The sequence below is a fragment of the Saccostrea cucullata genome, unplaced genomic scaffold, assembly GCF_032062105.1.
Source record: "Saccostrea cucullata isolate Sc308-1 unplaced genomic scaffold, CSIRO_AGI_Scuc_v1 ctg279, whole genome shotgun sequence".
In the NCBI taxonomy this organism is placed as follows: Eukaryota; Metazoa; Mollusca; class Bivalvia; order Ostreida; family Ostreidae; genus Saccostrea; species Saccostrea cuccullata.
The window spans coordinates 1-18,071 of NW_026933486.1; the positions used below are offsets into that span (position 1 = coordinate 1).

Here is an 18,071-nt window from a genome sequence, read left to right on the forward strand (position 1 = left end):
TTTGATTAAGGTAAAAATATTGTAATATGTACTGTGGGTTTTCCAGTCATGGAGAAAGAAATATATATAATTTTCCTTACGTTGCCTACGTCAATAATTGATTGGTAAAAAATAAACTAAACGAGAACTAGTGCTAATTGTAACGGGGACCATTACAGAAGGATATGGAAATAACGGACAGTATTCAATCTCAACGTCCATTAAACAAATATACAAAATAAGAGCAGAGCAAACACAGACCTCCGAAACATCAGAGGTGGGATCAGTTGCCACGGAGGAGTGAACATCCCCTGCCGACCGGTCACACACGCCGTGTGCTCGTTGTCATAATCAGGATATAACGGAAAAAATCCGTGGTCAATTCAGTGTATAAATAATGGACTAACAATTGGTATGAAAAACGTCAGTTAGCATTTAACTCAATGATACATATGTCAACTATATTTGTTGACAAGGTCATTGTATCGAACATAGAACACAAGAAAATGATGACTTTAAACGAGACTGCTGATATTCTTGTTTCATCAACTTGCTTGTCAATAATTTACCTCGTTTAAGAAATTGTTCATACGTAGAGCTTGCTCTAGCATATCGAATCAACTGAGATATAAATACTCCGTATGCAGGTGATGAAGGTATATTGCTGCATAAGTAAGGGAAGTTGACGATAGAAAAGTTAAAGTCATCACGTTTATCATATAGCTTGGTTGTCAGATTACCATTAGTGTCTTTTCCAAGTAAAATATCCAAGTATGAAGCAGAAGTGTCAAACTCTGTGGTATCTTTTATTTCAAGCTCACCAGGATATATCGTGTCGACGTAGGAATGGATATTATCATTATTAATTGACAATACGTCGTCGATATATCTAAATGTCGAGTTGAAGGCCACAACAAGTGTTTTCTTCTTTTCACGTAAAAGATTTTGCATAAATTCTGCTTCATATGAATATAAAAATAAGTCTGCTAATAACGGAGCGCAATTTGTACCCATAGGAATTCCAACAGATTGTTGGAATACCTGGTCTCCAAAAACCACATAGATATTGTCAATCAGAAACTCAAGCATCTTCTTGATGTTCCCCAAACACTCCCCAACTCCCTTTTGGTGCCATATTCCCTGTAATCTCTATTAAATAAGAAATACTTTATGGAATTTAGACTTAATCAAGGTCTTCCCAAAAAAAAAAACTAAAATAGGCATTGCACGCGTGTTCATGTGCGTAATGACCATACTATTACCATTACAGGCTTAGCTTGGACTTTCAGTAAGGGGTGGCATTTTCAACGTTACCTAATTAGCTTCTGAAATTTACACAGCTTCCCATCACTGTTGAAATAAACTTGTGATGGAGATGCAGTAAATAGCCAATTAAAAGTTCTCTCACGACACAGAGGTGGGGCATAAGTCGTCTCATCGTTAGCAACAACAATTTAAAGTTCCTGATGTTATTAATTTTGTAAGCAATGAGAATCTACTAGTATTCGATTTTACATGTACGTAACGCCGAGAAAGTCACGTCCTATTGAAAGTCAAAAGATAGGGTGAAAAACTCATATCTTGTCTACACTCTCTAAAATTTTTATATACTTAATATCAAAGCATTTAATCCAAAAGCATTAAAAATGTACTCATTTGAGTGTATTTTAGATTTAACTTATTTCACGTGCACAGACTTGCACGCACGTGCAATCACGTGCATAATGAGTTCACCTTCTTGTAGGAGTCTCTTATATTTATCTATGTTCTAAATCCCATCCTCTTTGGTTGAAAAACAAGGGAGTTATAGCCATTTGAAGTTTCAGCCAATCAGATTGCAGCACACATGCATGCGCGTGATTTCATAATTTTTTTTTATCTTTATCGTATTGAAGGATATCAAAATGAATAACTATATTTAAAAATTCCAAATAGTTCGTCAAAAAACAAAGGAGATATAGCCATTTTAAGTTTCAGCCAATCAGATTGCAGCACACGTGCATGCGCGTGATTTCATGAATTTTTTTTCTATATCATTTTTTAGTATATCCTAATGCATTACTATGTTTTAAATTTCAAAGCATTTTGTCAAAAAACAAAGGAGATATAGCCATTTAAAATTTCAGCCAATCAGATTGCAGCACGCGCGCATGCGCATGCTTTCATGAAAATCTTTATATATCATACTGTAGATCTTTATAACATATGACTATCTTCAAAATTTCAAAAGATTATGACAAGAAACAAGAAAGGTATTGAGACTTTAGTTTCAGCCAATCAGAGGGAAGCGCACGTGCATGCGCGTGAGATCTTGCCATATTGACCATGTCATCTTATTTATACTACTAATATATCCTAATATTATGAGTTTCAAAACATTTCGTAAAAAAAGTTACGGTAGGATTCATTATATTGGCCATTTCACGTGTTGCACGTGATCACTCGTGGACAAAATTTTCCCAGGAAGAAAAATAATAATAACTAGAGCAAAGCTCGTTGCAAAGCAACGAGAAGGTCTTCCGTCCGGTTTTGACCGGAAGTGCCGGAAGTAACGGAACAGAAGAAAGCAGTGAGCTAAGTAGTCTCCTGTGACTTTATAATTACAATTTTGGATCAAAACCTTCAATATAAGCCATTTTTTGCTACTTCCAGTTTTACAAGAAGTGACAAGAACGGACGGAAAAATTACTTTTTATGCACCCAGAGACATATGTAACCAAAAAACTTGTCAAGAACGGCAAAAACACTTTTTTCGACTACATCCGGTATGGCCGGAAGTGACGACGACGGACGTATTTTGACGACTCCAATAGATAGAACTTGACATTTCAAACAACTTTGCTTCTTTAATGTATTACAATTTCTCAATACTTTTTGAGATATAAAGGTAAATCTTTTGGCCCCTCTAGGCCCCTAATTTTAGGGGCCAGCCCTTTTGTCGAGATATCATTTGAAAGATCTTGATATTCTACACTTCTTTTGTTCTATATGTTTTAACAAAATTTTTGCAGGTAAAAAGATATTTTAGAAAAGGTGTCAAAAATTTTGAAATTCGCGATAGGACTTTTTTCGGGCCATAGCGAGCACCGTCGTGCAGCACTTCCAGGAAAAAAGAGTGGTATATGTCACATCAGCACATGTTGCTCTATCATCGCTGAAAATTTCATGCTTCTGTGTTGAGTGCTTTTTGAGAAAACTGCCGGACAAAGTGACCCTCTAAAAATCACTAAATCGCAAAAATCCCAAAACCGGAAGTGACATCATCAAAACAAAAAAAAATTATATCAGGTTTGTTTCATGTTCTATCTGTCCTGAACGTTTCATGAAGATCGAGCCAGCCATTCTCGAGAAATCGCGTGCAAAAAATCGGTAAGAAAAAACCAATAACAAGAGCAAAGCTCGTTGCACGAGTGGGTCTTCCTTCCTAGCGATAAGCAAAAGATTAAATGTTTCTGTCTAGATTGTCAACTTTGCTAACATTCTCTCTTTCGATTTGTCTCAGAAACCCTTACTTGAATTCTTTAATTTGGTGTGAGCATGAGGTCTAAAGGGTACTCTCTCTAACAGCATTCTTGAAATCGTATCCACAACAGTTTAACTTCCAATATTATGACTTTTGATATCGGATACATGTATATCATATTTGTTGCAATTATGTTTGTGAAACGTGTCATACTACAGAAACATAAGTGTTTTGCTACATTACCATCTTAACCAGAAGTCTCTGTCGAGACTGTAGCTCTACTGGTATGTACTTATCAAAAACCATTGCATCATTTTATGTATCTTTGTGTAGTCTACTTGTGTGCCAACTTCTTTTGAAATCAAACTAGAACTGTAGAAGGAGTAGCGTTTTTAAGGAATTTCACAGAAAATTCTATTTTTATTTTTAGTAACCATGGTAACACCATTAATCGAAATCAGAAACTTATGCTCTATTCTATGTATCTTAGGATACCGTAGTCTACTTGTGTGCCAATTTATACTAAAATCAGACCAAAACTGTAGAAGGAGTAGTGTTTAAAGGAATTTCACAGAAATTTCTATTTTTAGTAACCATGGCAACATCGTTCATCGAAATTAAAAAGCGATGCACTATTCCATGTATCTTAGTGTAGTCTATCTGTGTGCCAAGTTATTTTGGAATCAGACCAAAACTGTAGAAAGAGTAGCGTTTTTAAGGAATTTCACAGAAAATTCTTTTTTTAGTAACCATGGCAACATCGTTGAACGAAATTAAAAAAAACGGTGCACTATTACATGTATCTTAGTGTAGTCTATTTGTGTGCCAAGTTATTTTGGAATCAGACCAAAACTGTAGAAAGAGTAGCGTTTTTAAGGAATTTCACAGAAAATTCTTTTTTTAGAAACCATGGCAACATCGTTGAACGAAATTAAAAACCGATGCGCACTATTCTATGTATCTGAGTGTAGTCTACTTGTGTGCCAAGTAATATTGAATTCAGACCAAAACTGTAGCAGGAGTAGCGTTTTTAAGGAATTTCACAGAAAATTCTATTTTTAGTAACCATGGCAACACCGTTCATCGAAATTTAAAACCCATGCACTATTCTATGTATCTTATTGTAGCCTAATTGTGTACCAAGTAATATTGAATTCAGACCAAAACTGTAGCAGGAGTAGCGTTTTAAAGGAATTTTACAAAAAAATACTATTTTTAGTAACCATGGCAACACCGTTCATCGAAATCAGAAACCAATGCACTATTCTATGTATCTTAGTGTAGTCTACTAGTGTGCCAAGTTATATTGAAATCAGACCAAAACTGTGGAAGGAGTAAAGTTTGGGAGGAATTTCACAGAAAATTCAATTTTTAGTAACCATGGCAACAATGTTCATCGAAATCGAAAACCGATGCACTATTCTATGTATCTTAGTGTAGTCTACTTGTGTGCCAAGTTATATTGAAATCAGACTAAAATTGTACGTAGGAGGAGTAGCGTTTTGAAAAATTGTTTACAGACCGACAGACAGACAGACGGATGGACGCCGGACGCATTATTATCGCATAAGCTCTTCTGGTTTCTCACCAGTAGAGCTTAAAATGGCTTTAAAATCATTTAAATTACAATATAACTAGGTAAATAAATAAACAAATTATATAATAATTCAAAAAATCCAAACAATAATGATGAGCAATCTTCATTAGTTTCAATCAGTAAGTAGAACAATACTTTTATAATAAACGCACAGAAATGTGTTGTGTATGTTTCGAATTTGTAGCTTTCCACTAGCAACTGGTGGTACCTCAATAGGAGTGTAAAATTCTCTGAAAGGTATATTGTAAACATATTACATATGGCTGTGTATTCTTTTTAAGCAGCTTTGGCAGAATGCAGCAATCACTAAATCAAGTACAAAGCTAAAAGTCTTGTACATAAACATAAATAAGAATATCTACGCTAACTTATTCAAAAGTCAATTTCCACCAAATATTGTACAAGCTAAATATAATACATTTACAGCATTTAAGAAACAAATCTCTTTGAAGGTGTTGCCCTGCATAAGAACAATTTGAATCCCCTACACTAAGGATGCTCTGTGCCAAGTTTCACTTTGGTTCTGGAAAATGATATTGTGAAATTTTAGACAATGATGATAATGGATAATACTATGTTTTTTTAAAAAATTTACTGGTTCCTTTAGCTCAGATGGGCTAATAAGTATGCAACAGGCACAGTTTTGCAGTTGACATTGAAATGCGACTGGACATCTCTTCAATCTTGTTTTAGAAAACTACATGTACATGCCCTATGTACTGAATTCCTTGGAATCATACACATGTTTATGCCTTTAATTAGTTGTATGTGCCAAAATAACAATTTTTTTACATTATACTTTAAAAATACACATACATGTATTACACGATCTTCTATTCCTGCTGAAGACGGAGGATCTATCTTAATCATTAGAATAAGTAAGTCTAAACTTTGAAAGGGAAGACCTTAAATAAGAGGTCAACATGCTACACAAACAAAATATTATTATATTTAAAAATAACATTTATTCCAATGTAAATACTGGTACATGTATTTCTGTTACAAAAACTATTTCACTTGAAAAACTGAGAGCAATTGATATGTTCATATTTGTGGATTTATGTTGTCAAATCAAAATTTAAAAATGATGCACAGTGTGTTTAAAAATTGTCTTCACAAACCAAAACTTGACTTATTTTCACTATGCTATTTATTACATGTCACATCCAAATAGATGATCTTCTGGCAAATCATGGTCATGCTTGGTTGTGATTTGATAGAGGATGGGGACGAGCTTTGTTTCTTTAACCTTGCAACGGATTTTGCTATACTCCACCACTTTCCTGGTGGAATAGATTTGTCAGTGAGTTGAGAGACAAGTTTAATTTTGTACTCCTTCCTACTTTTCCGTACTAAGTTTAATACTTCGTTACGGACTTGTTTGAAATTTTGCTAGTGCAATGGATTTTTAGTATAAGAAGGATATGGAAATAACGAACAGTATTCAATCTCAACGTCCATTAAACAAATATACAAAATAAGAGCAGAGCAAACACGGACCTCAGAAATATCAGAGGTGGGATCAGGTGCCATGGAGGAGTGAACATCCCCTGCCGACCGGTCACCCCCGCCGTGTGCTCGTTGTCATAATTAGGAAATAACGGAATAACTGTATTAGCTGACAAGATCATTGTATCGACCATAGAATTTACGAAATGATGACTTTAAACGAGACTGTTGATATTCTTGTTTCATCAACTTGCTTGTCAATAATTTACCTCGTTTAAGAAATTGTTCATACGTAGAGCATGCTCTAGCATATCGAATCAACTGAGATATAAATACTCCGTATGCATGTGATGAAGGTACATTGCTGCATAAGTAAGGGAAGTTGACGATAGAAAAGTTAAAGTCATCACGTTTATCATAAAGCTTGGTTGTCAGATTACCATTAGTGTCTTTTTCAAGTAAAATATCCAAGTATGAAGCAGAAGTGTCAAACTCTGTGGTATCTTTAATCTCAAGCTCACCAGGATATATCGTGTCGACGTAGGAATGGAAATTATCATTATTAATTGACAATACGTCGTCGATATATCTAAATGTCGAGTTAAAGGCCACAGCAAGTGTTTTCTTCTTATCATGTAAAAGATTTTGCATAAATTCTGCTTCATATGAATATAAAAATAAGTCTGCTAATAACGGAGCGCAATTTGTACCCATAGCAATTCCAATAGATTGTTGGAATACCTGGTCTCCAAAAACCACATAGATATTGTCAATCAGAAACTCAAGCATCTTCTTGATGTCAACTTCAGAGTACTTATGTGTGCAATCAGAATCTGTTTTAACAAAATAATTTTTCAAATGACCAATGACGAGGTAAGTAAACTTACGAGTTCCATTTGTGTTGAAGAAGCAGCTGTCAATGATATCAAAAAGCCTGGATTTTAATTTGTCGTGGGGAATTGTTGTGTATAAAGTTGAAAAGTCGTAAGTTTTTATGCTGTTGATTTTTGTAAAGTCCTGTGATTTCAAATTGTCCAAAAGTTCTTTAGAATTTTTAGGTATCCACATCTGATTTACACCACTTCTTGAATATATAGTTTTTCTTGAAGTTTTTCCTTCACTACTGTCAATATTTTAGTGAGAAGTAACGAAAGAGGCTTGGTTGAACATTTACTGGAACCTGCAATGTATCTTTGTTTGTAAGGATTCTTATGAAGTTTCGGAATCAAATATATATAAGGTAGTTCAAATTCATTTTGGCTCTGTGGAATATTAAAAGTATTCAAAACTGACAGGTGATTTTAAAGAATTTCTTCCTTAGAAAGAGAAGTATATGTATAAGTGGGATTACCACTTGTAGAATTAAATCCAAGTTCTTCTAGAATGCAATTTATATAATGAGCCTTACAAACGAAGACAATGTTGTTACCTGCTTTGTCGGCAGGAAGCAGTACGTACTGATCGTGTAATCTATCTAATTCTTTTTTCACTTCGGGTTTATTGAACACAGAAGGATAGATGGTTTTCATTTTGCCCCTCAATCTTTTAATACGTGACTTTAACATGGATCTGATACATTTTATCCACTCTGACAAGGTGTCAATGTTTTCTTTTTCATATCTAGCCCATCGTCTGGCATAATTTTCAACAGAATCCATAATATTTATGAAATTCCGACGCCAGTTGAAGGATTGTATAAATTGTATAAATTGGAAAATTTTCATACAATTTTTGCCTCCAATTTTGATTTCCAGAGATAAATCTTTAAACTGATGATGTCATAATGACTTCAGTTGTATTGTATGCATTGCCTTTTTATGAATTCTTTTTCTTTGCCTTATTTTCTTACGAATTTTTGTGGTAATATACGGTTTTTCTGATGGATGTATTGTAATTTGCCTTTTTCTTAATCTACTAAGTTTAGGTAAGTGCATGTAAATTTTGATAGACTTCATTCATATTTTTTTAGGTAAACATTTTTTCATCCCAATTAACATTTTGTAAGTCGTTGTTTAGGCCTTGATAATTTGCATTATTATAATTTCTAATTGTGCGTTTGAAAGCATGTTGCTTATATGTTTGAAATGGGATTTCTATAGATACAGGTGAATGAGAACTACAAATGGGTTCATCGACTACAATACTCTCAACTTTGGGTGGATCATTAGTTAACACTAGGTCAATGCAAGTTCTAATATCAGTTGTAAAATTAGTAGGCTCTAAGACCACATTACTTAAATTAAGTTGTTGTAGTAGGTTTTTAAATGTATTATTCCCAGGGGATAACATGTTTACATTGAAATCGCCTAACAAAAACAATTTTATTTCTGTATCTAGAGCTCTTTCTACAGTAATTGTAAATTCATCCCAAAAATCAGACCCAGTTCGTTTAATTGAAATAGGTAATTGCATTGTTCCATAATCGTTCTTCGAATTTAATCAATCAGTATGCACGAGCAGGTTGAAATTAGTAGCGCAGTTGTAGAGAAGAACCAGAAAATATTCAGATGTTAACTCAAAAAGCACAAAGCACATTGCACGGCGGAATGAATACAGATACATATTTTTACACAGATTACCTAAAAATTTAACCCTTGTCACAAGATATATATTTCTATGTAAAATTTGATTGTTCGTTGAGCTTTATGCTCATTTAAGCTGAGAAGGATCTTAATTCAACAACTTCTGATACTGTGGAAAATGATTTTATGTTAAAATAGTATAAAATTAGACATTTTGACAATTATGTACTGTTCGTAATCGTTCTGATTGTGATGTTAGAAAGGACTTTGATTTTTGTGTTATCTAATCTGTACCCCCAGGTCGAACACTTTATGGGTACGTGACCATCAACATTTTAACGAAAAGTAAATCAAAATAGCTCCTAATAGGTAGGAATGAAAGTTAACCCTAAACGTTTGGATACTGTTTAAAGAAAGGATATTAGTCCAGAAAATATTAGGTAAGCTTTCATATTACACATAGATAGACTGATAAATTCATTGATCGGGTGGAGAGTTCAGATATACATTTTAAAGATATACAGTAAATATAAACAAAATATAACAATGAATTAAAAAGTAAAAGAATAATGTGAAAATAAGTAAAATAAACCTGTTGAAAATAAAAGGATATCAATTAACTTGGAAATTCTAGAGGCAGGATCAGTAGACCTTTTCACAAAAATTCTTACGACTAAGATTAAAATTTGACATCTCTGTAAATCCTTGGTTTAATAAAAAACTTTGTTATATCTTAAGTATAATTCACCATACACTGTTACGTAATAGAAATATAAGATTTTGAATGGCTTGCTGCAATTTAGATGTGTAGAAAAGATTTATGAAATTTTGGTCTTAGTCCTAAGATTTTTTGTGAAAGAGGCTACAGGTGCCTAGCTGGGAGTAGCATCCCCTGTTGACAAGATATACCAGCTGCATGTTGTAAATTCCTTGGATTTAGCAAGTAGACGGAATATATAGTAGTGTTAAGCCAATGGCCTAATTGTTTGAATGAAATATAAACGAGGTGCCGATTCCTCCAGCATTTAATTTCAAAGTTTGATTTGGAGAGGTTTTTTTATGAGTGCAATTATATTACTGATTATTATACTTCTGTTATAATATTTTCTATATAAAGTTCAGAGGGTAAAATAACTATCATGTTTAGTCCATACATAGCAAAGCTATTCCCCGGGATATAGTTTTTGCTATCCACCCTTGGAAAATTTTCATACAATTTTTGCCTCCAATTTTGATTTCCAGAGATAAATCTTTAAACTGATGATGTCATAATGACTTCAGTTGTATTGTGACGTCACCAGTATTTCAGATTATTCTTGCAGAATTATATTGCTCCAAATACTCAGAAATTATATTATACATCAGTATAATAAAACGCTTATCCACTGATTGTGAGTCGTATAGCTCTTTCATCAAATTCTTGACAGGAACTATTTCCCTCGGGCAAGCCCTCGGGGAATAGTTCTCTTTCGCGGGTTTGATAAAAGAGCTATTCCACTCACAACCAGTGGATAAGTGTATACTACCTTCTGCGCCCTGATGTCGTTTGATTGATTGATTGATTGATTGTATATTGTTTAACGTCCCTCTTGAGAATTTTTCACTCATATGGAGGCGTCACCGTATGCCGGTTAAGGGCTTCAAATTAAGTCCTATGCTCGGCACTCAGGCCATTGAGCAGTGAGGGTTCTTTATCGTGCCATCGCCTACCGTGACACGGGACCTACGTTTTTAAGGTCATATCCGAAAGACCCGTGACTTTCACTTCTAGCGCTGAGCGCTTGGCGAAGGAACAGTCACTACCTTTGTTTACATCTTAGGTATGACGCAGCGCCACGAACGAGAATGGAACCCGGGCCTCCCGATCACAAAGCGAACACTCAACCACTAGGCTACCGTGACCGATCTGATGTCGTTTGAAGTCATTTCATTGATATCGCCATCCTCTTTTTAATATCAACTTTTGATTTTCCTCTAAAGAAAAACTCTTTAATCTTTATCAGTTGAGAAAAAATGGACTCTTCAACGTGTACCATCACTTTAAATCCGAGTCATAATAGTTGATTTTTTTATTGCTTACAATTAATATTTTTTGTAAAAAGTTATTAACGGCCGTCGATAGTGCACAGAGACCTGGGTTAAAATTCCATAATTTTTTTTTTAAGTGATCTGTTTGAAATGATTTTTTTTAAAGAGAGTCAAAACTGAAAAAAAAAATTAATATATCACCAATAAATTTGTTTTCCCGTTTTCTGATACATTATGCATCGCTTACTAAATAGATACTAATACTAGTAGTTATGTAAATATTCAGTGAAAACCGCAGGAAATATGTTTCAAAAAATTACAGAAAAAGTGACGCCGGCCATCCAAACGGGACAGCGTCCTATAAAACAATAATGGTTAATAAGTTCGAAACGTCGTCAAACATAAAGTTTTTTTTCAAAGGACTTAAAATTTATTGGAAAAAATTTTGTCAAGTGGTTTGTAATTGGTGTATACTAATTTTTTTTGGTAAAAATTCGGAGACATGTAACAAGAGGAAAGGCATTTTGTAGGTCTCGTAAAAGACAATTCTTGTTTATTTGTTGATTGTTAAAACTTTGATTTGTTTTCATCTTCTAGAAAAGCAATAACAGATTGCTATGGCCTCCCCTTACGCGTCCACAGAGGAGACGACAAATGCCTGTAGAGCCTGTCGACTTCTCTTGGGTCCATGTACAGATGAGTTACGTGATGTTTTACTTCACCATGTACCTCTACCGACATTTCCACACGTCATCAAACAAAAGAGGAGTAATCTTCCCCGTCTGACGGCTCCACAGATGAATCTTATTTTACCGAAAGGTAGTAGTTATACAGGAAACTATCATGATATGGACATTTCCTTATTATACACACTACTTAGAAACATTTGTGGTATACCACCACACAGCAATGGCTGGGGATTTGATCCAGACCCTACAGATCTCTCTCTCTCTGCCAACATTGAGAGAATCCGTATTGGCAGAAATAAGTGTGTACATTCTTCTAGTCCCGTCCTTTCCAACGCTGATTTCAACACAATCTGGTCCACTGTCAGATCAGCAGTTGTGGACCTTGATTCTTTCCTTAGCAATGGGAACAAGTTTAAAAGAGAGGTGGATTTTTTGAGACATGAGACAATGAACCCTGTCCGTGACCGCCATTACATAGAAGAACTGAGGAAACAGGCTGAGGAAGATGCAGAAACTAGAAAAATGGTCCAACGCTTGAAACGTAATTAAGACGACGAAGCTTGACATTTAACATATGAAATAAAGCTTAATACTGTTCATATTTGTATCTGCACTTAATGCTTACTTGAAATATGTTTTTCCTTCCAGGAAAATTGGAAGAGAATGAAACTGAGAGAAATGAGAATCACAATAAAATACTGAAAATTTTTGGTAAGTACCATTGTAACATTGATGTATACATATTTATGAGCTCATAATACTGTTCTTTAAAATTGTATAATAGTCAGATTCCACACATACTGATAATCTAATATTATGAAAAAACACCGGAATCAGGTTTCCACAACCAATCGTGTAGAATGACAATTGGTGTTAACACTTTAACACGTATAAAATAAATAATGATGCATAATTATTTGAAATAATTTCAACTTTAGTGTATCTATTTGAGGGTTGGGAATGATATTTTCTTCGATTGAAAGACTCTATTACAGACATACTATGTGTGATGTCAACTGATGTCATGTGCATGTATGAATTATCATGCTAGATTTTTGTGCATGAAATACTGTATATGCTAATAGCGTATATAGAGCTAACCATTCTTAGATTTAGTCACATCTTTAAAGAAGCTAAAAAGGATGATAAACTAGTCTAACGACTTTATACACAGCACCATTATGTTGAATAACATGTATTCCGGGTTTACTGAATGTGACCCGTATGGTTCTGCGTTATATTTTATTGGTCTGCCATTCCTCGTTTTCCGGTTTAATAAATGTTCTGGTGCATTGCCGTATTGATACCTGTGTGTGTGTTGTTGTGTTGGATATATACTAACTGGCGTGGTGGCAGCGGTTATTTACGAACCCAGGCTATTTTTCGTGCATATTCAACTCTCCTAGAAGCGGACAGCAACAGCGTGATACAAAATTCACCCCGGACACTCAGGTATTGCCCTATTTTGTACGACACCGTGAACAACATGGCGAATAGGGCGCCAAAACAGTGGTGCTTGACAAAAGTAGAAACTGTCAACTCCTACAAAAACTGGAGGCAAAATGTATTATATACTCTATCCCTAGACCCTAATTTCTTACCATATCTAGAGGACGGTGCAACTTGGGGGAAGAAAACCCGCGCTAACCCCCATAAAAACTTCGTGAGAATGTCCCCGAGGCCAATCGCACAGAAAGTCAGGACACTCGAACTCATGCTCGGTCAGATCGCAAATTATGCACCTATTATTTTAAGGAACACCATAGTAAATAATTCTTCTACACTTAGGGACATATGGCAGGTTATTCGCTTACACTATGGATTTCAGTCAACTGGTGCCCATTTGCTGGACTTTGTAAACATTCAACTACAGCCGAACGAAAGACCTGAGGACTTATTTCAGAGACTCATGGCGTTCACTGAAGATAACCTCTTGAAAACTGAACTGGGTATTACACACAATGGCCAAGAAATCCAAGAGGATGAAGAACTTACCCCTACACTGGAGAACTTTATTGTACTCACTTGGCTTACCCTCATCCATCCGGATCTTCCAAGATTAGTGAAACAAAGGTATGGGACGGAATTAAGATCACGTACACTAGCTACATTGAAACCTGAAATTTCCCAAGCCCTTGATTCACTACTAGAAGAACTACGAAACACAGAAGATGCCAGAGCTATGCGTACTCAGTTTTCGTCAGTGAAAAAAAAATCACCACCGCAAGTCCAGAAATCATGTCCTCTGTGTAAAGCTTCTGGTCGTCCTTACAATCATTACCTCAGTAAGTGTTCATACCTACCCCAAAGTGACAAAAAATACTTTGCCAAGGCGAGGCAGATAATGGGTACAGACAATAACCAGTGCAGTGATGAAGAGGAAATATCATTCACTCAGGATGCCTCTGTTGCCAGGGTACAAATTCGCCAATCTCCATACATTGATGCATTTCTGGCACATCACTCTGTTCGTATTACCATAGACAGCGGCGCAACCGGAAACATGATCCGATCAGATGTTGCCAGCAATCTACAAGCATCAGTCACTCCTTCGTCACAATATGCTCACCAGGCTGATGGATTATCACCACTACATGTATCTGGTGAGACTCGACTTACCTTTAATCATGATGGGCAAGAGTTAACATTTGAAGGACTAGTTGTTGACAATCTGGACACTCCCATTTTGGCGGGAATTCTATTTATGGAGGCAAATGACATTTTAATCACACCCGCCCGACAGGAAGTCAGGATTGGTGACAACTGTGTATTCCGATATGGCACTAAAGCCCAGAAAGGACACCACTCCATTCGACTCACACAAGTACTCCGAGCTCCAGTGGCACATACCACAACCCTGTGGCCGGGAGAATACATTGAAGTCAAACTTCCTGACAATATGACTAGTCCGGACGAGTACAACACATTTTCGCTGGAGCCCACATCATGCCAAAGTTCTACAACAAATTGGCCTCCTCCTTCATTTATAGACAGTGTGGCAGGAAAAGTACGGATTGCAAATTTGTCGAATGATCCTTGTACCATTAAACGAAACCAGCACTTGTGCCTAGTGAGACCCACTTTCTCCCCGGATGTTTCTCCATATGAAATCACTACTCCTGACCCTACGCACAACACTAAAGACAGCAAACTATCAATCACACATTCTGCTGCAGTCAACCTTAACCCTGATAATACCCTTTCTCCCGAGATGAAAGACTCTCGACACATAAAGTGAGGCGTTAAATCCGGATTTTAAAGGTTACAATGGTGCCAGTGGTCCACACAAGGCTGTTGTTAACATGGGGCCAGTCCAAACTTCCTAAAAGAAAGGGACGCTTACCTCAATACAATAAACAACTTCTTTCATTACTTCAGGACAAATTTGACGAGTTGGAGGCATGTCGTGTTTTCACTAAGCCAGAGATTGTGAAAGTCAACGTCGAGTATGTAAACCCATCATTCCTAGTCAAAAAGCCACCTGGAGGCTTCAGATTAGTCACAACCTAAACAGATGTTGGGAGATACAGCAAGCAACCAACAATCGCTTATGCCTGACGTAGATTTGACTCTCGGACAAATTGCTCAGTGGAGATATATTGCAATAACGTACCTTACACAGGCATTCTATCAAATCCCTCTGGCAAAAGAATCCATGAGGTACTGTGCTGTGGTAACCCCCTCTCGTGGCGTCAGAGTTTACGCTCGTTCAGCAATGGGTATGCCTGGCTCATCAGAGACCATTTTAGAGGAGCTGACCTGCAAATTTTTGGGTGACTTAGTTAGCCGATGATTTGTACTGTGGTGGATTTACCCCTATAGACCTCCTTAATATTTTCAGAAGGACTCTTCAAGCTCTACAGAAAAATGGTCTTAACTTATCTGCATCAAAAAACGTGATCGCTCCAAGGGAAACCACAATCTTGGGGTAGATATGGCGTGGAAGTATCCTTCGAGCAAGCGCTCATCCAATTGCTGCATTAGCCAACTGTCAACCCCCATCTACTATCAGTGGCTTGAGATCATTTATTGTGCTTTCAAGGTCCTTCGACGTGTCTTAAAAGGATGCTGACAGGTTATTTCACCTTTAGATACCGCCACTTCTGGCAAGGACTCTAAAGACAAAATTCAATGGACTGACGATCTCCATAACCACTTTGAAAAGGCCCAGAAAAGTCTCACATCCAATCAGACTATTACTCTACCGCAAGCTTCAGACCAGTTGTGGATAGTCACTGACGATGCTCTGCGTAGTGGAGGACTTGGGGCTACACTCTACATAAACCGCAATGACAAAATTTACCTCTCTGGATTTTTCAATGCTAAGCTCCGAGCTAATCAGCATACATGGCTGCCCTGTGAAGTCAAAGCACTTTCAATTTCAGCAGCTGTAAAGCATTTTAGTCCATTCATCGTACAGTGACTACAGTTATCACTAAACGCCTGTGTTCTCACCGATAATAAGTGTGTGCAAGCCTTGAGAAAATGTGCCGTGGTGAAATTTCTACTAGCCCACGTGTACCAACATTCCTGTCAACTGTGAGCAGGTTTCAAGTATCTTTGCGCCATGTATCTGGTGCAGCTATATTACCAACAAATTTCAGCAGTCGAAATGCTCCCGCTTATGATAATCCCTCGTGCCAGATCTGTTCCTTTGTTAATACTACCGCCAAGTCAGTCATTCAACGAGTAACCACAGAGGATGAGGGGAGAGCCAAAATACCACTTACCACAATAACCTCATGGCTTGCAATCGAAAAGACTGTCAAGACCTGAGACGTACACATGCTCACCTTCTGCAAGGCAAGAGACCACCAAAAAAGCTAACAAATAATAGGGATGTCAAGCGTTATTTACAGCATGCAGTCATTGCCAAGGATGGGTTATTGGTGGTCAAATGTAATATACCATTCAACCCTACACAGGAGTGCATCGTCGTTCCTCGCAGCGTTCTCGACGGACTCCTTACTTCTGTACACATTTCACTGAACCATCCATCTTCCAATCAACTAAAAAAAGTGGTAAATCGGTTCCTCTTTGCACTTGACATGGACAAAGCTTATTACAACACCTCAGACAAGTGTCATCAGTGCACCGCATTGAAAAGTACACCTAAAAGAAGAACACACTTAAGGCTATATCTGTGACAAAGTCTCTATCTGTTTGCAGTTGATGTCCATACAGCTAATGAATTAAATTTCATGATTAACATATGTATGTATTATATAAATAAACATCTAATTATATAAAATCAAAGTACTGACACACCACACATGGGAGTTGAACATGGTGTAAAATATAATTTTCATGAATATCAAAAGAAATTAGTGACAGGTACACACTTTAAATTTCATAAACACCGAGCTGCAGATTTTTTGTTCAACATCGACTTTGAAATATATTGTGCATATTGTATGTATAAAGTTTGTGTGGAAATATCTTTGTTGAACAACAATGCGCTCTATATTTTCTGAAGTAAAAGTATTGTGATTTCGAATGTGTTCGATGCCTTCATTTACATTGATTAACCTCTTAGGTATGACCTGTTTAGAATTACAATAGATCACGTGAACCCATACGTCACAGGTAGTTGGCCAGGTAAACGTGTTTTCAGTAAGACATTTGTTTGCTGTTGAAAGGTACTCAGTTTTATATCGGTCGGCATGTATTGATATGTTTTTTTTTATTTATTTTGAATGAAAATGACAATATTAATTTACCAAAAGTACGAAATAGCAAGTTTTATATGCTCGCTATGATACGCGACTTTGTTTTTCATGTTATTTTATACAAATATTTACATCCGTTCTTAAAGTGTAAAATGTTCAAAAATACTATTGTGACAAAATGTTACAAAATTCTTCCATTTTATCTGGCATACTAGTGCATTATTCAGACAATATTAGATAAATATTAGAGAAAATTGCCAATTTCTAAAATCAAAAGTTTGTGAATTATTTATCTTTCTGTCATTAGGATTCTTTGTACAATATATCATCTTCCACTTAAACTCCAATCCACTATAGAGCGAAATGAATCTGAAAAAAAAAATACTCAAGTAAATCTTTTCTACAAGTGACCTAGAACTTGTACCATTTTATGCTGCATTTTCCTTGACATAATAAGTGTGTGTGTGTGTGGGGGGGGGGATATTTCAATAACTTTTAATGAACATTTCCTATAGTTTAAGTACCCCCGGTAAGTTTGGGGACCCCCCCTCCCCGGTTGCTACGTGTCAGATATATGACCATCAAGTTGATCAAACAACCTTGCAGCAATCAGGACAAGAATTTGAATAGACATTTTTTGCGTTCTATCTTGGAACATTCCCACAAAACTCCTTA

At 36.2% G+C, this 18,071-nt stretch overlaps 1 protein-coding gene across 1 annotated transcript in view; it reads left to right on the top strand.

The window, feature by feature from the left end:
- Positions 1–11,655: 11,655 nt before the first annotated feature.
- The window catches only part of LOC134238472 (uncharacterized), a 28,736-nt gene continuing 22,320 nt past the window's right edge, over positions 11,656–18,071 (top strand). Inside the window, exons 1-2 of the mRNA XM_062720604.1 lie at positions 11,656–12,268; positions 12,376–12,438. Coding sequence (XP_062576588.1) covers positions 11,656–12,268; positions 12,376–12,438 — 676 coding nt within the window. The remainder of the gene's footprint in view (positions 12,269–12,375; positions 12,439–18,071) is intronic.